The sequence below is a fragment of the Xyrauchen texanus genome, chromosome 49, assembly GCF_025860055.1.
Source record: "Xyrauchen texanus isolate HMW12.3.18 chromosome 49, RBS_HiC_50CHRs, whole genome shotgun sequence".
Taxonomy (NCBI): Eukaryota; Metazoa; Chordata; class Actinopteri; order Cypriniformes; family Catostomidae; genus Xyrauchen; species Xyrauchen texanus.
Window position 1 is genome coordinate 5,690,503 of NC_068324.1, and position 20,411 is coordinate 5,710,913.

Here is a 20,411-nt window from a genome sequence, read left to right on the forward strand (position 1 = left end):
TGTCCTTGTATCTTTCCAGTGACTTGAAAACACCACTATCATTTTCTTTGGAAAATGTAAAAATCTTGTTAATAATAATAGAAAAGAATTTAGCAATTTTTAAACATTATATTAATTACTTGTTGAAAAGGATTTAACTGTCTTAAGGTTTTAGAAAACGCAATCCCCAGGCAACTGCTTTTGGTTTAACCTACAAATCAGTATTTATTTATTTATTTTCAGATCCTGAATCAGGCACAGACATGTTCTGTCACATGATGCCATTTTACAGCTATGACGTGCCTCACACCTGCGGGCCTGACCCAAAGATCTGCTGCCAGTTTGATTTTAAGAGGCTTCCAGGAAGCAGAGTCAACTGCCCGTGGAAGGTGCCACCCCGAGCCATCACTGATGCCAATGTGGCAGAGAGGTGAGACTATGGAGCTGATTACTTCAAAACAAGGGAATTAATTTGATCCGGAGTAGTTAAGCCAGTGAATGAATGTGGGTTATTTTCCTGTGTTGGCCAATAAAAAATTGTCCATCACCCAACTGGCACCAGCTGTATTTTGTGGTTTATGCTTGAATTGGGCTCTATCCCAAATCCAACCCTCCTTTTCCGCAGCAGACTTGGAAAACAGGGATATTAATAAGCTTGTAGCAATTAGTAAGCATGTGTCATTACATTTCAGAGGTCTTTGAGGGTTACTGGAATAGGAACAGGGTTTTATGGGGATACGTTTCACAATCAGTTGTCATTTCATTCCAGATCTTTCTAAATAAAATGTTTTCTAGGATAAAGTAATTCTGTCAGTATAACAATTCTGTAGAAAACCCAAGTTTACACTATTTTGTGTTTCAGAGCTGGTGTTCTACTTGATCAGTACCGCAAAAAGTCCAAGCTTTTCCGTAGCAAAGTGTTGCTGGTTCCTCTGGGGGATGACTTTCGCTATGATAAAGCACTGGAATGGGACCAGCAGTACTTCAACTACCAGAAATTATTTGATTACATGAATTCACACCCGGAAATGCATGTAAAGGTAAGTTTGCAGAACTTTTGACTTTCATGGGAATGTTGAGCTGTTTGAAGTGTGTAATTTCTGCGCCACTGTGTTCACATGTAATCAACTTACAAATGGCTTGCATACAGTTGAATCTGCACATCTAGCTGGGATATGTAAAATTATTTTAGCATTGAGGAAAGTATACATGGTATCCCCGGGTTCTTAAAAATGTACTTTTTTAAAATTTAAGGCCATAAAAAGTCCTAAATATCTTAAATAAATTACAAGAACTCTTAAATTTAAGAAAAATGTAAGTGGCTCGCTGTGCATGACACTGTAGAGACTCTCACAGCAGCTTGTGGAGGCTCATGCTACTCTCCATGATCCATGCACAACTTGCCACACACCCCATTGAGAGCAAGAACCCCTAATCATGACCACGAGGAGGTTACCCCATGTGACTCAACCCTCCCTAGCAATTGGGCCAATTTGGTTGCTTGGGAGACCTGGTTGGAGTCACTCAGCACACCCTGGATTCGAACTTGCGACTCCAGGGATGGTAGTCAGCGTGTACTACTGTCTCTTTAAGATGAATCACCTATGTAAGTTGCTTTGGATAAAAGCATCTGTCAAATGAATAAATGTAAGGGCAATGACTAAATTTTTTGTGTACACTTTTCATTTTTAAATATATTGAACTTGTATTGCCAGGAAAACTGGCAACATGGTGAAAGGTTTTTCAAAATCCTGTATTTTTTTAACAAACACATCTCTTGTGTTTCAGCATTGTGGTACAACAAGGGTGAATCATTTAAAAGAATGTTTGTAGGGCAAAAAAAAAGAGTGAAGACATTTTCATTTTTGAAAGTGCTGAATTAGTTGAATTGCACTGAAAGTAAATTCTATCTTCTCAGGCCCAGTTTGCAACGCTGACAGACTACTTTAACGCAGTGTATAAGGCTAATGGGGTTGGCCAGGGGATGAGACCACCTGATTACCCCGTACTGAGCGGAGACTTCTTTGCCTACGCGGACCGAGAGGATCATTACTGGAGTGGATACTACACCTCACGCCCCTTCTACAAAAACCTGGACCGTGTGTTAGAGTCTCACCTCCGGTTAGTCAGAGAAACTTCTGCCTTGAGTCTGGAATATAATTCCCACTTAAAGAAATAGACCACCCAATCATCTACTTTTTAAAAATTGTATAATGCCAAACTCTAAAAAGGACAAAAATAAGTCACCATAGAAGTTGTCAATATGACTCATCCCCTGTATTCTAAATGTTCTGAAGTCATACGATAGCTGGAGCTCTTCCAATCTCATTCAAGCTTGTGTTCGTTTAAAAAATGGTGCCTTTTCGATGCATCACAGCAGGTTTTATGTCATTGAGGCCAAACAGAATTGGTTCTCGCATGTCGCTAATGAGATTTGAGAGGTTGGGCAGAGAATGGACCACTTTTATGGTGCATTTTTTTTTTTTGGAGCTTGACAGTATAAATCTCCATTCACTTGCACTTTATGGGAGACAGAATGCTCAAATATTCTGCCTAAGATCTCATGTTGTATTTCACTGTAGAAAAAAATAATATGGGGTTGGAATGACATGATGACAGTTTTCATTAGTGGGTGAATTATTTCCTAATGTGTAGTTAAAGTGTCAACGAGTGTTAATTTGTATTAGATTTCCGAGCACATTTATAATGGTACTGGTAAACGGGCATCAAACTGTCTGAATTGAATCTTTACTTTGGCAAGTGTTTGACTTTATTTCCCGGGATTCAATTATGTTTTGAATTAAGAACTGCTCTCTGTGCTATTACCAGAGAAAAATGAAAATAGTCTCCGTTGCCATGTGGCTGATAACCTTTTCTCATTAATACCCCTTCCATTCGTCTGGTGTAAGGAACTTAATTGCTCTCATTATCATTGCTTTCTCACCTAAGGCTTTGTCTTTCTAATTTTGAATAGTATGTTTCTGTGCACCATGCTTTGATTTGTAATATCTTTATCAGCTCATTATGTAATCCCTTGCCACAACAATAAACTTTTTTTGGTTTATAACCGCTCGCTGTTTTTCAGCATCACGCACCATGAGTGTTACATTTAAGATAGAATGTCAAGTTAAAAATAGTCCAACTTTGAAAAATGTGTCTCAAACTGTTTTTAACGCAAGAATGGATATGTAAAATATAATTGTTACGAAATATATAACTTTAGTCAGGTTTCCATCCAAGTTTCAGATTGATTTTATGTAAAAAAAAAAAATGTATGCGTGTTCAAGAGAACAAGATCGTCAATTTCGGGTAAATAGGCCAAAAAATAGAAATGGAAGTAGAAGGTGAAGCCACTGTGGCCCTTTAATCGAATGTAAGAAATTACTTGCAGTTAAGAGCGTGCAGCCAAAACGCTCTTGACGGACTTTTCTAGCGATCAGCGTAAATACTACACAATTATTTTGGCTCCATTTCAAAATGAACAGAGCAACATTTGAGAAGTAATAATTAGCGCTGGGTAGTAACTGATTACATGTAATCTGGATTGTGTAATCAGATTACAAATATCAAGTAATTGTAATTGATTAAATGACATTTTAAAATACACGTAATCAGATTAGTTACTTTTTATAGATTACATAATTACATATTTATAAGGCAACTTGTTAATTTATTGATCATCCTAATCATTCTCTTTTTTCAATCTTTTACATATTTAATTCTGAATCAGCAAACCTCTGATATACGTTCGGTAAGTCTTCGAGTTGTTTTGGAAGTGAGGGGGAGGGGAGTGTGTCTTGCACTCAGAACTGATACTCGCTACTAGCCAGTCAGGTGATGAAAGTGCGGTCAACCTCAGCATTTAACCGCTTGATCTATACAGATAATTTCATTTTTAAGAAGACACGAGGCAGAAGCATCACTGTGCAATGTAAACTCTGCCTTTCGAAAGTTTATATCCTGTCAACTGCGAAGGATTCTACGTCAAATCGAAACATTTGGAAACTTTACATTTAAAATCTAACCAACTCAATCTCATTTTTTCAATAATATCACTCTATGTTAATATAACCATGTTGCAATGTCTTTGGAATGGTTTTGTCTGTCAAATGCATCAAAATTGTCATTGCCTAATCAATTGGATTAGCACCATAAAATTACTTATAGTTTCATAAATCGCTTTTGTAGTCTGCTTCAAAAATGTATATGAATGCGCTTTTGGTATAGTTATCTTTTGAGACGTTTTTTGACGCTTATTCTCAAATATAACTGGCATGATCTCTTAACCACACGTGGATGGCGTTTGTAAAATGGTGACATTGCTTGACCACATGTGTTAACGTGCCCGGGAACCTGTCCTATTTTTAGAAACTCAAATAAGAAAATGCCTGTTAAACGCTAATGTATTTGAACCTGTCATTGATGGAGAGCCTAGACAGCTATCAGGATCACGGGGGAAAATATGAAAACACATTTTACATTTGCAATAATTTATCAAAATTGTTTAACATTAACACAACTCAAACAATTAAACCATGTAGAGTTCAGTTGAAAGTAATCCAAAAGTAATCGTATTAGATTACCCCAAAATTGTAATCTACAAGATTACATTACTGATTTAATTTTTGCCATGTAATTTGTAATCAGTACCTGATTACAAATTACATTATTCTGTTAGTGGATGTTTAGTTTTTTTCTGAGGATGTTGTTGTCAATTCTTGTTAACTGTAGTGGGGCAGAGGTTCTCTACAGCTTGGCGGTGGCTCACGCGCGGCATGCTGGCATGGAAGGGCGGTATCCTACATCAGACTACTCTCTCCTCACTGATGCTAGGCGAAATATAGGACTCTTCCAGCACCATGATGCCATCACGGGCACTGCCAAGGAGGCTGTGGTCATCGACTATGGAAACAGGTGAAAATTTTCAATATATCTAAAATATATGCTGTCACTTAATCCGTTTAATTCTGTAGCTTTGATCCTCATAAACTGATAGGAGAATGTTTGGAGAGTGAAGGAAATCTCTTTAAAGGCCTCTCAGGTCGTTATTTGTGAAATGGCATCTTTCATAGGCGGCCATTATCTGCCCCTTTTAAGGTTTTTTAGGGTTTGGATTTACGACTTTCTGCCTGTAAATGGCTTTGGATTACTTTCTTTTCTTCGCAGGTTATTGCATTCCCTGGTCGGTCTGAAACGAGTGATCATTAACGCTGCACACTTCCTCTTAATGAAGAACAAAGACATTTATCACTTCGACCAGACAGAGCCTTTCTTAGAGATGGTGAGGAACAGTGGCGGTTTAAATGTATTGCTCAATTTATAGCGAACAGTCATTCATATACATGACACTCATGTTGATTCAAACCCAAATGACTTTCACTCTTCTGTGCTAAACAAAGAGATTGTTATGCTGAACATTAGCCATTGCATCTGTTTTCCATACAATGAAAGTGAATGAAAGTTTCTGAAGTCTTACGGGTTTGGAACAACATGAGGGTGAGTAAATGTTGACAGAATTGTATTTTTGGGCTAACTAACCCTTTAAAAGTTTGACCTTTTGACCTCTTCTGTTTTATCCACATCACTGTAGGACGACCGACGCACCACACATGATTCTCTCCCACAGCGCACACTGATTGAGTTGGAATCATCTCCAAGGTAAGATCATTTATCTACAAATTTAAAGAAATAATTGCAGATACTCAGTGCTCATGAAAAAAGTCATAACTGTCTCAGGATTCTGTTTTGATGGAAAACTGTCCCCTTTGGGTGGCTTTCTTCCACAACACAAGAAACATAAGGATTGAGATGACGGATTCAGTTGAATATCATTTATTTTGAGAGATATTCTAAAGTGAAGATTCTCTTTGTGTTTTCGACAAATATTTAACGTGAAATCCAAGTGTTTCTGTTTTCTGTCTGAAAGGATCTGAAATATCCTTTCAGATTAATTTGATCTGTATTCTGTTTGAATTGAATCAACCCCTGTGCTGTTGGCTGCAATTTACTGCTGTATACAACTGTATCAGAAGATGGATCATGTGAGCCAGAGGTCGACAGATAGTGGATTTTGCCGATACTGATAACTAAGGTGTTGGAAAAGGCTGATAACTGATTAATCGGTCGAAAGTTTTTACATTTATAGAATGTTAATTCTTTTTAAATCTCAGAAAAAAATCTCAGATGCAGTTTATTGTTCAACCAAACTCCCAATATGAACCAGAACAAAATAAAGATTTGGAGCATAACGTGGGACTTTTAACTAAAAACACTTATTTAAAGGGATAGTTCACCCAAAAATTAAAATTCTCTCATCATTTACTCGCCCTCATGCCATCCCAGATGTGTATGACTTTCTTTCTTCTGCAGAACACAGACAAAGGTTTTTAGAAGAATATCTCAGCTTTGTAGGTCCTTACAATGCAAATGGTGACCAGAACTTTGTAGCTCAAAAAATAATATAAAGGAAACATAAAAGTAATCCATCAGACTCCAGTGGTTAAATCCATGTCTTCAAAAGTGATATAATATGTGTGGTTGAGAAACAGAACAATATTTAAGTTCTTTTTTTACTCTAAATCTCCGCTTTAACTTTCACATGTTAAAGTGAAACTAATCAGGCAGCATATGTGATGGTCAGATGTAAAAGTGAAAGTAAAAGTGGAGATTTAGAGGGGAAAAGGACTTTTGATCTACTTCTCACCCTATAATATTGCAATCTGAAGATATGTATTTAACCACTGGAGTCTTATGGATTATTTTATGTTTACTTAATATGATTTTTGGAGCTTCAAAGGTCTGGTCACCATTTGCACTGAACTGAATGGACCTACAGAGCTGAGATATTCTTCTAAAAACCTTTGTTTGTGTTCTGCTGAAGAAAGGAAGTCATACACATCTGGGATGGCATGAGGGTGAGTAAATGATGAAAGAATAAACATTTTGGGTGAACTATCCCTTTAAACACAGTAGGGACTCTTATTTTGAAATGGAGACTGCTCACACTTTTCCGAGGATAAAAATATGGATGAAGATTGTCAATGATGGAAGATTTAGATACAGCAAATCCCCACGAGCTGTCAGAGATCGTTTTTATTTCACCTCTGTCATAAGAACAGCAGTATCCTCCAGTGGAATCGCTCAATGTTGAGGAAACAATTATGGAATCACCCAAAAATAAATAAATAATAAATCACAATTAGTACTTTGCTCCTCCTTTTATGCTGACTTTTATGATGGCCTGGATTCTTTGAGGCATGGACTGATCAGCTTTGCAGGATGGAGCCTTGTCATGGACCAATTTTTTTCAATTTCCACCATAAATTTTCAGTCGGATTGAGATCCGACCTGTTTGCTGGCCATGTCATCGAGTTGATATGCCTTTCCTGAAGAAAAGCTTTAACACTCTTTGCTCTGTGGCAAGATGCATTATCATCCTGAAAAATGATTTCATCATCACCAAACCTATTTTCTATCGATGGAATGAGAAAAGTGTCCAAGATTGTAATGCACACCTGTGCATTGACTGTTGAGATGATGATTGCCATCTCTCCTGGTGATTTACCTGACATGCAACCCCATATCATAAATGACTGGGGAAATGTGATTGTTTTATTCAGGCAGTCATTTTTATGTTTCATTAGAACGGCACCAGACAAAAGCTCCAGCATCATCGCCTTTGCCAATGCAGATTCATGATTCATCACTGAATATCACTTTCATCCAATCATCCACACTACATGATTGCTTCTCTTTAGCCCATTGTTGCCTTGTCTTCTGTTTAGGTGTTTTGGTTTTCGTTTGGCTTTTCTATATGTAAATCCCATTTCATTCAGCGGATTTCTTACAGTTCTGTCACAAACATTGACTCCTGTTTCTGCCCATTTGTTTTTTGCATTTTGTATTTTCAAGGCATATTGCTTTGATCCTGATGCTTTGACGTCTTCTTGGTCTACCCGTATGTTTTCCTTTTATAACCTCCCCATTTTGCTTATACTTGCACCAAGTTTTAGACATAGCTGACTGGGAACAAGCAACTTCTTTTGCCACGCTCTGTGTTGGATTTCCTTCTTGGAGTTTTATAATCCTTTCCATTTTTTTCAATTGACAACTCTCTTGTTGGGGCCATGTTTCCTTTCAATTAGCCAAGTCCAACAGCTCATTAAGGTCTGTAAGCACTCTTTATTATCTGCAGACTAATTAGCATTTTTAGACTTGTGCCGGTATTTGTTTTAGAAATGCAAATTACAAGGTGATTCCTTCATTATTTCTCCTACTTGATCTGGAAAAAAATGCCATTCATTTAAATATTGTAATTTCATTTGTTTGAGGGATGTTTCACGAAGCAAGAATGTTCAGCTATTAAACAAAAATAGTTTTGTAACATCTTATTGCTGCTCATTTGCACAAAGTTTAACTCTGCTCAACATTGTCACATCACGAACCATAGCTGACGGCCCTGTCATCTCAAATTGCCAATGCTCATTGAAACCGTATGACTTCCGTACACTTTCCAAATCGCTAATAATGTGAACGCCCCTCGAAGAAGCATCTCGGTCAAGCACGATATCCCGATCTTGATTTGCCACATTACACTTCCGCATGTGCACGAATGCACTTCTGATCTTCCTCATCTTTCATTTCCTCAGGTATCTGGTGCTTTTTAACCCACTTGAGCAGGAGCGTCTGTGTGTGGTGACCTTGCTGGTGAACTCCGCCAGAGTGAGGGTACTCACAGAAGATGGGCAGACTTTACCGGTTCAGCTCAGTGCGCAGTGGGCATCCGCCGTTGAAATGAGTGGAGAGGTCTACCAGGTTTGTAGGCACTTTCCTTAACTGATGCTGTAACCTGTATTTGGACTTTCGTAATGCTGTCTCTTCATCCAGGCTTCATTCATGGCACGCCTCCCTGCTCTGGGATTGGCCATTTTCCATTTGTACGATTCACCCGACTCCCCCATGACTCTGCACTCTGATACGTTGCTGAGGATTCCTGGGCGAGGTTCAAGCATAAGGGGGTCGGACCCACTTCCTGTGCGATTGCTGATGGCAGATGCTCAATTGTTCTACATCCAGAGCCAGTCTCTCATGCTGGGCTTCTCTGGAACCACTGGCCTGCTGGAGGTGAGGTTACATGTATGCGGTGCTGCTAAAGTTGTTGTGGGACGTAAAGTAAAAAATGTGGTATAACTGTTGCGAGATTGCAACAGAGAAAAAAAAGCTGAAATTATTTAAAACAAACCATAAAACTGGAAATGATTTCACAGAGAAGACCTTTTGTAGACAATTAAAACTGTGCAGGACAGTACGTCTCAAAAATTAGTGGTCGACCCATATGAGTTTTTCAGTGGCCGATATTGAAACCGATGCCTATTGAGCAGAATGGCCGATAGCCAACATAAATGCTGATATTGATAATACAATTTAACAACGGCAAACCAAATGTGCATTTTTTTTATGTTCCGCTGCAGAAGCATTTCTTTATTTGCCAAATGGACTTGTGAAATGCAACCCTGTCCTGATTTTGTTACGTACATATGCTGTTGTATACACTTTTAATGTCAGAATCAGCAAATAAGTCTAAAATGATTCATGTTCTATTCTCTCTCGTTTTTTTTCTCCATCAGAGTATTCGACGTAAAGACGATCCTCTAGAGGTCAGAGTACAGATTCAGTTCCTCACTTATGGAACTCGACCTTCCAAGGACAAGAGTGGGGCGTATCTCTTCCTACCGGATGGAAATGCCAAGGTATTATCCCCGGACCACACAGTTACCCTCTTGAGTCTTGACTGGGGTGAAAAGCAATTTATCACACAACGTGGGGGGAATTGACAATTTACACTTATGGTTTCTTCTCTCTTCCCTCCTTCTTGTTCTCAGCCTTATTCACAGCGAGAAGCCCCAGTAGTGCGTGTGGTGGAGGGTCCACTATTTGCTGAGGTGGTGACACATTACCAGCACTTTCAGCAGACGGTCCGCATTCATAATGTTCCAGGTACTCACTCGATCATTAAAGGAATATTCCTGGATCAATACATGTTAAGCTCAATTGACAGCATTTGTGGCATTATGTTTATTACCACAAAAAATGATTTCGACTCGTCCATCCTTTTCTTAAAAAAAAAAGCAACAATCAGGGATACTGTGAGGAACTTACTATGGAAGTGAATGTTGAAATACTCACTGTTGAACGTATAGCCACAAGACGTAAAGAATATGCCTTTTAGCATGATTTCAGTGTGATAAAATCACTTACTGAACTTTTCTGTGTGAAGTTATATCCAATTTTACAACTTTGAACTCTAAAACCCTAAAACGTCTGTAAAACGACCAATTAAATGGCTTACAGCTCACAATGCACTAGTTTTAAAATAATAATAATACAAGTGCTTTTATAAATTGTCACATTTTTGCTTTTAAGCCTACCAGTAATTTGCCCCATTCACTTCCATTTTAAGTGCCTCAATGTGACCTTGATTTGTGCCTCTTTTTTTTCAATTTCCCTTTTCCTCCCAATGTGGAATGCCCAATTCCCACTACTTAGTAGGTCCTCGTGTTGGCGCAGTTACTCGCCTCAATCCAGTTGGTGGAGGACAAGTGTCAGTTACCTCCACTTCTGAGAGCGTCAGTCCGCGTATCTTATCACGTGGCTCGTTGTGCGTGACAACGCGGAGACTCGCAGCCAGTGGAGGCTCATGCTACTCTCCGTGATCCACACACAACTTACCATGCGCCCAGTTGAGAGCGAGAACCCCTAATCATGACCATGAGGAGGTTACCCCATGTGACTCAACCCTCCCTAGCAACCGGGCCAATTTGGTTGCTTAGGAGACCTGGCTGGACTCCAGGGGTGGTAGTCAGCGTCTTTACTTGCTGAGCTACCGGCCTTTTCTTTTTTTTTTTTTAAGAAATGGAGGGGTGAGTTGAAATAAACGTTTTTTTTGTGGTAATCAACATTATGCTGCAAACGCTCAAACTTATAATATTCCACCATCCGTTTCACAATCAAACACATTTTTGTGTTTTCTTTCCTAAAACATCATTCTCCATCTCTTTGCAGGAGTAGATGGTCTGTCTTTGGACATCACCACCATGGTGGACATCAGAGACCAGAATAACAAGGAGCTGGCCATGCGCCTGGTCACCGACATCCAGAGTGAAGACACTTTTTACACAGATCTCAATGGCTTCCAGGTAAAGCCCTTGTAGATTACCTACAAAGAGCCATTAGCTTTAAGGGATAGTTCACCAAAAAAGTCACACTCATGTTGTTCTAAACCCAGATGGCTTTCTTCTATGGAAAACAAAAGCAGATGTTAGGCAGTATTTATCTTCTCAGATCCAGCCTCGACGGTTCATCAAGAAGCTTCCATTGCAAGCTAATTTCTACCCCATGCCCACAATGGCCTACATTCAGGACAGCCAGTACCGGCTCACACTCCATACGGCCCAGGCGTTGGGAGTCAGCAGTCTGGCAAGTGGTATGTAGAGATGGCACAACACCAAAACTGCAGTAGTCGATACCAAATAAATCTGACTGATCTTGATGCTCATTAATGAGCTTGAATCATTAATATTTATTAGGTTAGAGAAATTGTTGCCCTAGGAAGGCTATGATGCAATGTCAGCCATCTCATATTAATAGCTAAGCCTTGGGCATAGGATTCATTATTTTGCCACATTCTGTCCTGGATTACTGTAAAAATAAAAAGGTATTGTATCACTTTTGTTTTTAATTTGGTATCGAAGTACTAGTACTTTTGACATCAGTGCCAGTGGGTACTCCGCAATAGGCAGCATATATCGTAGAGAGAGAGAGAGAGAGAGAGAGAGAGAGAGAGAGAGAGAGAGTGTGTGTGTGTGAAGGCATAAAAACACACACAGTGGGACACGGCGCTCTGGTTCTCTATTGATTTGATGCAATGTATCCAATAATGAAGATGAAGTGAGTGTAATACTAGCTTCTTATGCTTTGCTTCTCCCTTTCGTTTCTTTACCACTATCTCTTTCATTTTCTATCTCCTACAGGTCAGCTTGAGGTGATTCTAGACCGTCGGTTGATGCAGGATGATAACAGGGGTTTGGGGCAGGGCCTGAAAGACAACAAACGAACTGCGAACCGTTTCCGCCTTCTGCTGGAGAGGAGGAGCAATGGTGGAAAGGTGAGTTCTGATTGGATGAAGGTACGTAGGAATAGAACCAGAATCCACCCTACCCTAGTCAGACTTGGGCGTAACAGTGACTGTCTGGCTCGGGAAGTAAAAATCCAATTATTCTTCTCCATAGTTAAATTGATTTTTAACGATAACTTCCAAAGTTGTTAATCAATGTAGATGCTTCTTTTCGAAGCCATTAGTCTGTGTTGGACACTGTTATACTCTACTGGCATAAAGTCTGGTGTATTGTAGTTTATTCTAACCAAGAACCTCCCACTTAAAGGAATGTCACTTAAAGCTCTAAAAACCAGTGCAAACTCCTTGCACAGCTGTCAGTATGCAATTATGGCCGCATAAGAAAAGGGTGTTCTGTACCAACTGTATATGAACTCTGTCTCATTGGCTCCTGTAGGGGGCACTCTGTTGTTGTTAATGAGAGCTGAAAGACTCTGGGGAGAATATCATCCTGAAACTAGTGTGTCTAAAAGCTTTCAAGTGTGTAATAATAGTTAATGGGTTTTGGGAGTTTTTACACGCCTCTCCACAGACTTGAATTGATTCGAATAATATATATATATATATATATAAATTGTTTAAATCAATCTGAGCCGTCTACCGAAATATTATGAATAATAGAGGGTTTTGTATGAGATTTGTTGTAATAGAAAGAGGGTGGGGTCCTTCAGAGCGCCCCCTGCTGTTTCTTTCTGTCATTACAGCTTCACTATCATCATTCCATCCTCATGCATTTCACTGTTTTTTTTTTTTTTTGGTCTGTCCACCATCCTTTCTTTCTCTCCTCGCATGAATGCAGCCTGATGGCTCCTATGCCAAAGTCAGCCACGTGATAAACAAATTAATTGCTGGTATTTTAGGAGACCGCAAAGAAGAGGTAACGTCACTGCCGCTGTGGAGAATAGCGCTGTAGCAGTAGCACAGTGTTTGATGACCCCTTTTACACCCCTGCTCATGATACCATAGCAACAAGCGGCAGGTTTACACCTGCACTGTTAGGTCAAAGGTCGTTCCCTGTCCTCTCTGCCTATATCTGCGGCGATATCCCTGCAGTAGACAGGAAATAAGAGGAAAACGGGCTGTAGATTTTTGTTGGTTAGTTGTGTCCCTATGTTGACGTCTGTTAAAGGGATGGTTTACCCAAAAATTTAAATATCATCATGATTTATTGACCCCTCACGTTGTTCTAAAATTCTTTGGAACGGAGATCTTAGGCAGAAGAGAATGGTGACTGAGGGCCTAAAATTTGCCTGACATCTTTTTTTTACAGACAAAAAAAAAAGTCTATGGTTTTGGCATGAAGTTGAGTAAATAATGACAGAATTTTCCTTTTTGGATGAACTATCCCATTATGTCTTGTTAGGTAGAATACTCAGTGAGCTAATAATACTATTGGCAGACCAGTTAGTGCTAAGACAGATTGTGCTATGTATCAAATGTCACACAACGGTTGGTCTACTTGTGTATATAGTTGTTTTACTTGTATGTAAGGATGTTTATTTATCCATATTTGAATCTTCTAGCCGGTGGACAGCAGACCAGTAAGTTTCCCATCACTGCTCAGTCACATGACCTCCGCCATCCTAAACCATGAGGTGCTGGCACTGCCCGTGTTGCCCAGGAAACATGGCGTGCCCCCCCTTCGCACCTTCACCCCATTGGCTGGCACCCTGCCCTGTGACTTCCATTTGCTCAACCTAAGGAGCATCCAGAGTCCGGTAAATGAACACAGACTAAAGATGTGAGTGAGTGAGCGAGCGAGTGGGAAGCAAATGTGTGTGTCAGTATTGATTTCTCTCACTGTGAGAACTGATGAGGACTCAAGTTCATAATGAGAAGAAAAGTCTTTCACATTAGAAGTGGGTGGGTGTGTGTTTGTAGCTTTGTCCTGACAGACGGTTTTATTTTGTTGACATTTATTTGATATTGTTTCATTTCTCAGCAGGATGCTCACTCTCCATCTCCCTTTACGGCACTACTCCTTCATCGATTGGGTCTGGATTGTGGTCTGGAAGCCCAGAATCCTGGTTTTAACTGCACCACCACACAGGGCCAGGTCAGTGGCATCAGAAAGGACAAATTAGGACTGGTCTCTGGACAGTTATTAAATATTATTTCTTGCATTGTAGGATTTAGATTTACAATTATACCTAACTTTTATGTCCAAAACCATGTTTATCAAACAGCACATTTCATGGGTTTGTTTCCCAGGGAACACACATTTTAATTATTGGATGCACTGGAAATTGCTTTTTATCATAGCTTTTGCCAAATGCAAACATGCTAAATGTTTAAAATATAGATTTTTGGACATCTAATTCTTTTTAGAATTTTCATGAAAAATGGTAAATGTTCTGCATTTATATAGTGCTTTTTTAACCTTAGTGGATTTCAAATCAGTTTACACTGTGACTCATTCGCCCATTCACACACCAATGACGGCAGAGCTGCCATGCAAGGCGCTAGTCTGCCATTGGGAGTAACTTGGTGTTCAGTGTCTTGCCCAAGGACACTTCGGAATGTGGAGTCATGTGGGCCTGGAATCGAACCACCAACCCTGCAATTAGTGTCCGACCCGCTCACCACCTGTGCCACAGCCACCCCAAACAATCAAGACAGTATTTTAAAATGAAACCATTCATCTCTATGAATTCCCACATACAAAGTTTTAAATATTATACTTCTAACTTAACTAAAAATTATTATATGAACTAATAATACTTATAAGTCGACTACTGTAATTTTTTGTCTTTCCGTTTTTCAGAAAATTACAAAAATGTAGAATACAAATCTGATTTGTGAATACTGCATACTTCTTTTTTTTAATATTCATATTAGTTTGCGAATAAAATTGTATTGTACACTTTCTTGTTTCGCTGCAATGGACTTGAAATGAACAGGCCTTAAAGGGATAGTTCACCCAAAAATGAAAATTCTCATCATTTACTCACACTCATGCCATCCCAGATGTGTATGACTTTCTTTCTTGTGCAGAACACAAAAGAAGACTTTTAGAATAATATCTCTTTGTAGGTCCTTACAATGCAATTGTCTGGTGATGAGACCTTTTATAGCTCCAAAAAGACTCCAGTGTTTAAAACCATGTCTTCAGAAGGGATATGATAAGTTTGGGTGAGGAGATGAACAATGTTTAAGTCCTTTTTCACCACTGGAAATTTTGAGTAAAAAAGGACTTAAATATGGTTCTGTTTCTCACCCAAACTTATCATATCCCTTCTGAAGACATGGATTTAACCACTGGAGTCTTATTGATTACTTTTATGTTTACTAATAAGTCTATGATCTCTCTTTCCAGCTCCCCATTTCTGGACTTTTTCATGGGCTGGATCTACAGCTGCTACAACCCATGTCTTTATCTCTGATGCACTCTCAGCCTCCGCTCTCCAACAACTCCTCCATAAGTCTGGAGCCAATGGAGATCTCCACCTACAAGCTCAAGCTGTGCTAAGAGAGGATCTCACCAGAACCAGGCTCTCCGTTTGGACCCTTGGAGCCTATGTCAGCTAAAGCCGCAGCTAGATGAGCAGACGACTCTGACGGAGACTGTTTATCCAGACCAAACCAGACTAAGGGGCTAAACACTATCAAAATTAGGAAAAGGAAACAAAGACTCGAGGATCCAATCCAAAGTCTGAGACTTGGTAGCCGCATTGTATGCTAAGAGATATAAGAATATCTGTGTTTTTTTTTAATTATTATTTAGTGAGATTTTATAAAACAGAGCATTAATCGGTCAACATCTTTTTATTTCAGCACTGCTGACCGTTGTTTTTATCACTGCCTTTCTGTTTTTCTTGTCTTTGTCTGGAACCACTGACCTCTATGTCGCTCATCGCAGCCTCCCCTCACTTAACTAATTCTTTGGACGTTCTGTCAATCTGGACTTCGTACTGTATGTAAATACGGCAAGACTATACACCTGGATCTATACAAACTTGTGGGACTTAGTGCAATATGTGAAGCTTCTCATGGAGTTTTCTAAGGTCTTGTAAGCTATGCTTGAATCTATCATTGTCATTAGAGCTCATTCTCATGCTTTTCTTCATCTTTGCCTGTTCTGCTGTGGACGGTTCTGCTTACAGCGGCCGCAGGTTTTCTATGAATGTCATTCAACACAGTTGGCCTGCGAAGACTGTCAATGCTGTAACAGACTCTGCATTTAAAGTTTTTTTTCATTCAGAAAGAATGGCCCATTGACAATTCACTCACAGAAGAAGACTTGTGGTCAAGGCTTGTTTTTTTTCATCAATCGGTTCTTTCGTAGGTCACAATGAGACGAGCTAACATTTACTATCGTTTTCACTCCCTCTCCATTTCTCCAAACGAACAGAGCTGCTGCTTAAAAAAAAAAAACATTTCCATAACGTGTTGTGTGGTTGTATTTGACATACTAAGAATTTACAAGTCGCAGAATATGTGTTTATACTATATATCATTTTATATGCAGGTTTGAGCCGTATATATAAAATCAGTTACTCTGTAAGGACCGTATCTGTATCAGACCGAAGTTTACTGTGGCCTTTAAGGAATATTCCGGGTTCAATACAAGTTAAGCTCATTTAACAGCATTTGTGACATAATGTTGATTGCCACAATTTATTTAAATAATAATAAAAAGCAAAATCTGGGTTACTGTTACTGAGGAACTTACAATGGAAGTGAATGTAGCAATCTGTTAACGTTAAAATACTCACCGTTTCAAAAGAACAGCCACAAGACAAAAAAACCCCAATATATCTGTTAACATGATTTTAGTGTGATAAAATCGCTTACTACCTTTTCTGTGAAAAGTTATATCCCATTATACAACTTAGTTGCAATGATGACATAACGCTGTAAACGCTTAAACCTTAAAACATCTTTACAGCTCAAATAACACACAAGTTTTAACAGAACAATTAATGTAAGTGCTTTTATAAAACTATAAGCTTCACATTTCTGCCTTTTTAAACCCTCTAAAAATTGTCCCCATTCACTTCCATTGTAAGTGCCTCACTTTAACAAAGATCTTTGCTTTATTTATTTTTTCTTAAAGAAAAAAATGAGGGACAAATAATTTTTTGTGGTAATCAACAATATGCCACAAATGCTGTCGATTGAGCTTAACTTTTATTGAACCCGGAATATTCCTTTAAGAGCTTAGCGAGATATCACTACATATAAGGAGGCTTCTACGTTTGCTTGTATACCTTCTCGCAGTATTTTCAGGTAAACTGAGCATTATTTGTGTCTGATTGCAAAGGCACTGCCCAGTGCAGGCTGTTTTTTCTCAAAGTGATAGGTTTCTGCAATCCGATTTAGCCAATTTGTGCGCTAAATTGGCTTTTCAGTTGTGGTTTACCATTGCAAATGCTTTGAATTCAAGAGCGAGGGCTTATCTGGTATTGGAAACCTGTCTGTAATGTGTAGCAAACTCATCTTGGCCCGTTCTAGCTTTTGTCTGTCACCTCAGTAGCTTGAATCAGACAATTCTGAACACGAATGCTGTCTGTCTGTCAAACTGTCATGTTGTTTGTGTCTTACCCTACCAGCCTGTCTGTCTCTCCCAGGAAATCTGTTTAAACTACTAACATTCCTCACTTACAACTCTACATCTGATTATGTCTCTGTGGTGCATTCATTGCTCAGTACATCAGTCAGACCATGAACTGACTTTCCCAGCTAATCAAGTTCAAATGTAGAATCCTATCAAGGATGATAATTCCCCGTAGGAGGGAAGGCTGCTCGCTCGATGAGTACGACTGGCGTTTTAGAGCCAAACGTCTGTCAAAATCCTTTGGAACTCATTTGCGGGGGTCATTCCTATGTTCCCAGGGTCCTATGCTCTCCAGATCTATATGGCACATAATGAACACAATACAAAGGGTCTTATGTTCCCCAGATCTATATGGAACATAATGAACAATGCAAAAGGTTTTATGTTCCCCAGATTTATAGGGTCCTATGTTCCTCAGATCTATAGGGTCCTTTGTTCCCCAGATCTATAGGGTCCTATGTTCCTCAGATCTACAGGGTCCTATGTTCCCAGGGTCCTTTGTTCCCCAGATATATAGGGTCCTATGTTCCCAGGGTCCTTTGTTCCCCAGATCTATAGGGTCCTATGTTCCCCAGATATTTAGGGTCATATGTTCCCCAGATCTATAGGGTCCTATGTTCCCAGGGTCCTTTGATTCCCAGATCTATTGGGTCCAATGTTCCCAGGGTCTTATGTTCCCCAGATCTATAGGGTCCTATGTTCACAGGGTCCTATGATCCCCAGATCTATAGGGTCCTATGTTCCCAGTGTCCTTTGATTCCCAGATCTATAGGGTCCTATGTTCCCAGAGTCCTATGTTCCCCAGATTTATAGGGGTCAAGGTTAATATTTATGAAATATAAATGATATGGATAATATTTATGAACTATTTGAACTTGAAATGGGTCAAATGTGAAATGGGGAACTTAGGACCCTGGGAACATAGAACCCTGGGAACATAGGACACTGGGAACAGATTGCTCACATTTGCAGTTTGGCTCCTGGCACAGGCTTTGCTTGTTATTCCAGAATGTCGGTTAATTTTGCCTCTACCAATTCATATTCTCTGTCTCAGTGCATATCACTGCCATGCATGTTTTGTGTTCATACACTTTTCGTTCAGATTTCCTTGATGTTCTTTATTTATGTAGCCTGTTCTGAGATGAAAATGACTTTTGGTTGTTTTTAGGTTTTGGTTTGAGGAAATGCAATGACAGTGAATTTGAGAGATTAATGTATTATTTTTTACCAATTATTTTCATGTTTGGGTTTCATAATGGGATTGATTTAAAATGATATTTATTCATTTAGTGGACGTTCAATAAATATCAGAAATGATAAAAGTTTCATTCTAATCAAACATGTTGCACTGGACTGTATTTATACAAACAATTTGTGTAATTCTGAAGCAAAATCCTGTACTGTCAGATGTGCACAGTTGTTGTTTTCTGGACAGTAGACAGGGGGCAGTAGGGAGCTGTGTAATGTGTTGGCATGAGGCGTGAAATGTTGAGTTCAGTGAACAAGAGCTCACAAAGGATGCTTCTTTTTATATCCAACCACCCTCAATTATAGCCAGAACATCGTGTACTGATTTCACCAGACACACATGTTCCGACTCCAGGCTTGAAAAGAAAAGGAAATACCGCTGATCCCACATAGAGGTGATGGAAGTCAGACTGGCCCCCTTTTTTGTGTTTTATTTTTTATTTATTTATTATGCCCTTTAACGCTCCGTTGAGAGCAAATTCGGTTTCACCTACAGCAAATGCTATAGGTAAGAGAGGCTTATTCCAGATCAACACAAAAGGGTGCCTTTCTGAGCTCAGGGATTTGAGAACGAGGCCATTCTTCTTAAGTCTGCCAGCGATGTGGGCTGAGTGGGCAATAAAACTCAATCTCACAACAGAGGACTTTAATTAAGATGAGAGAGGTGCTAATAAAGATTGAGAGAGTTTTAAAGAAGTTCACCCAAGAATGAAAATTCTGTCATCATTTGTCGTTTTAATCCCACATGACTTTCTTCTGTGAAACACAAGGGAAAATTGGAAGAATGTCAAAGCAGCCTTTTCACCAAAATTTGTCGTAATTTATTAAAAATCTTACCCTCCGTTGTAATATGTGCAAGCAATCATGCTTGCACTTATTCAAACTTGGTAAGTCATGAGACACATTGTACCAGGTATGATGTCACTGAGCGCTTTTACATGCACAACGGGCTTGGGCAGTACTTGGAATGGCGTTACGTAATCGGGACACAGAATTGTGTAACTGTAATCCATTATAGTTTAATAAAATTGACAATAAAATTAAATTGCAAGATTGAATCAAAGATCAAATTACAGTTACATTTAGTAAAAAATTTGATTACTAGCAGGATATATATACATTTTTAACTCATTTTCTACATTATAACATATTCGGGGCAGTGTCCCTTTTTATTATTAGTTTTTCTTATATAATAATAACTACATTGCAGAAGGCATAAATAAAGTCTTCAAGAACTTTTCTCTTGACTATTCACAAATGTGACCTTGAGGTAATCTAAAAGTAATCTGATTACAATACTTTCTTGTAGTAATTTGACTAAGTTACTGATTAAAGTAATCATTATTTGTAACGGATTACATTTTAAAGGAACCCCGCCAAACCTGTACGCTGAAAACAACCAAAAATCATCTTATTCAAAAAATCTGAAAATGCAAGAAACCGTGTTTACGTGAG

General features: G+C 39.0%; 1 protein-coding gene across 4 annotated transcripts in view; it reads left to right on the forward strand.

Moving 5' to 3' along the window:
• Positions 1-18,998, forward strand: part of LOC127640649 (alpha-mannosidase 2x-like) — a 33,102-nt gene extending 14,104 nt beyond the window's left edge. For 3 of the 4 annotated variants that reach the window (XM_052123333.1, XM_052123332.1, XM_052123334.1), the window contains exons 9-24: positions 223-409; positions 842-1,019; positions 1,898-2,100; positions 4,711-4,893; positions 5,146-5,260; positions 5,570-5,637; positions 8,628-8,793; positions 8,866-9,102; positions 9,606-9,728; positions 9,861-9,975; positions 11,041-11,174; positions 11,320-11,461; positions 12,009-12,142; positions 13,675-13,869; positions 14,094-14,207; positions 15,468-18,998. In XM_052123333.1, coding sequence (XP_051979293.1) covers positions 223-409; positions 842-1,019; positions 1,898-2,100; positions 4,711-4,893; positions 5,146-5,260; positions 5,570-5,637; positions 8,628-8,793; positions 8,866-9,102; positions 9,606-9,728; positions 9,861-9,975; positions 11,041-11,174; positions 11,320-11,461; positions 12,009-12,142; positions 13,675-13,869; positions 14,094-14,207; positions 15,468-15,620 — 2,447 coding nt within the window. In that variant the 3' untranslated portion in view covers positions 15,621-18,998. The remainder of the gene's footprint in view (positions 1-222; positions 410-841; positions 1,020-1,897; positions 2,101-4,710; positions 4,894-5,145; positions 5,261-5,569; positions 5,638-8,627; positions 8,794-8,865; positions 9,103-9,605; positions 9,729-9,860; positions 9,976-11,040; positions 11,175-11,319; positions 11,462-12,008; positions 12,143-13,674; positions 13,870-14,093; positions 14,208-15,467) is intronic. The other variant, XM_052123335.1, reaches the window with a different exon arrangement.
• The last annotated feature ends 1,413 nt before the right edge of the window (positions 18,999-20,411 follow it).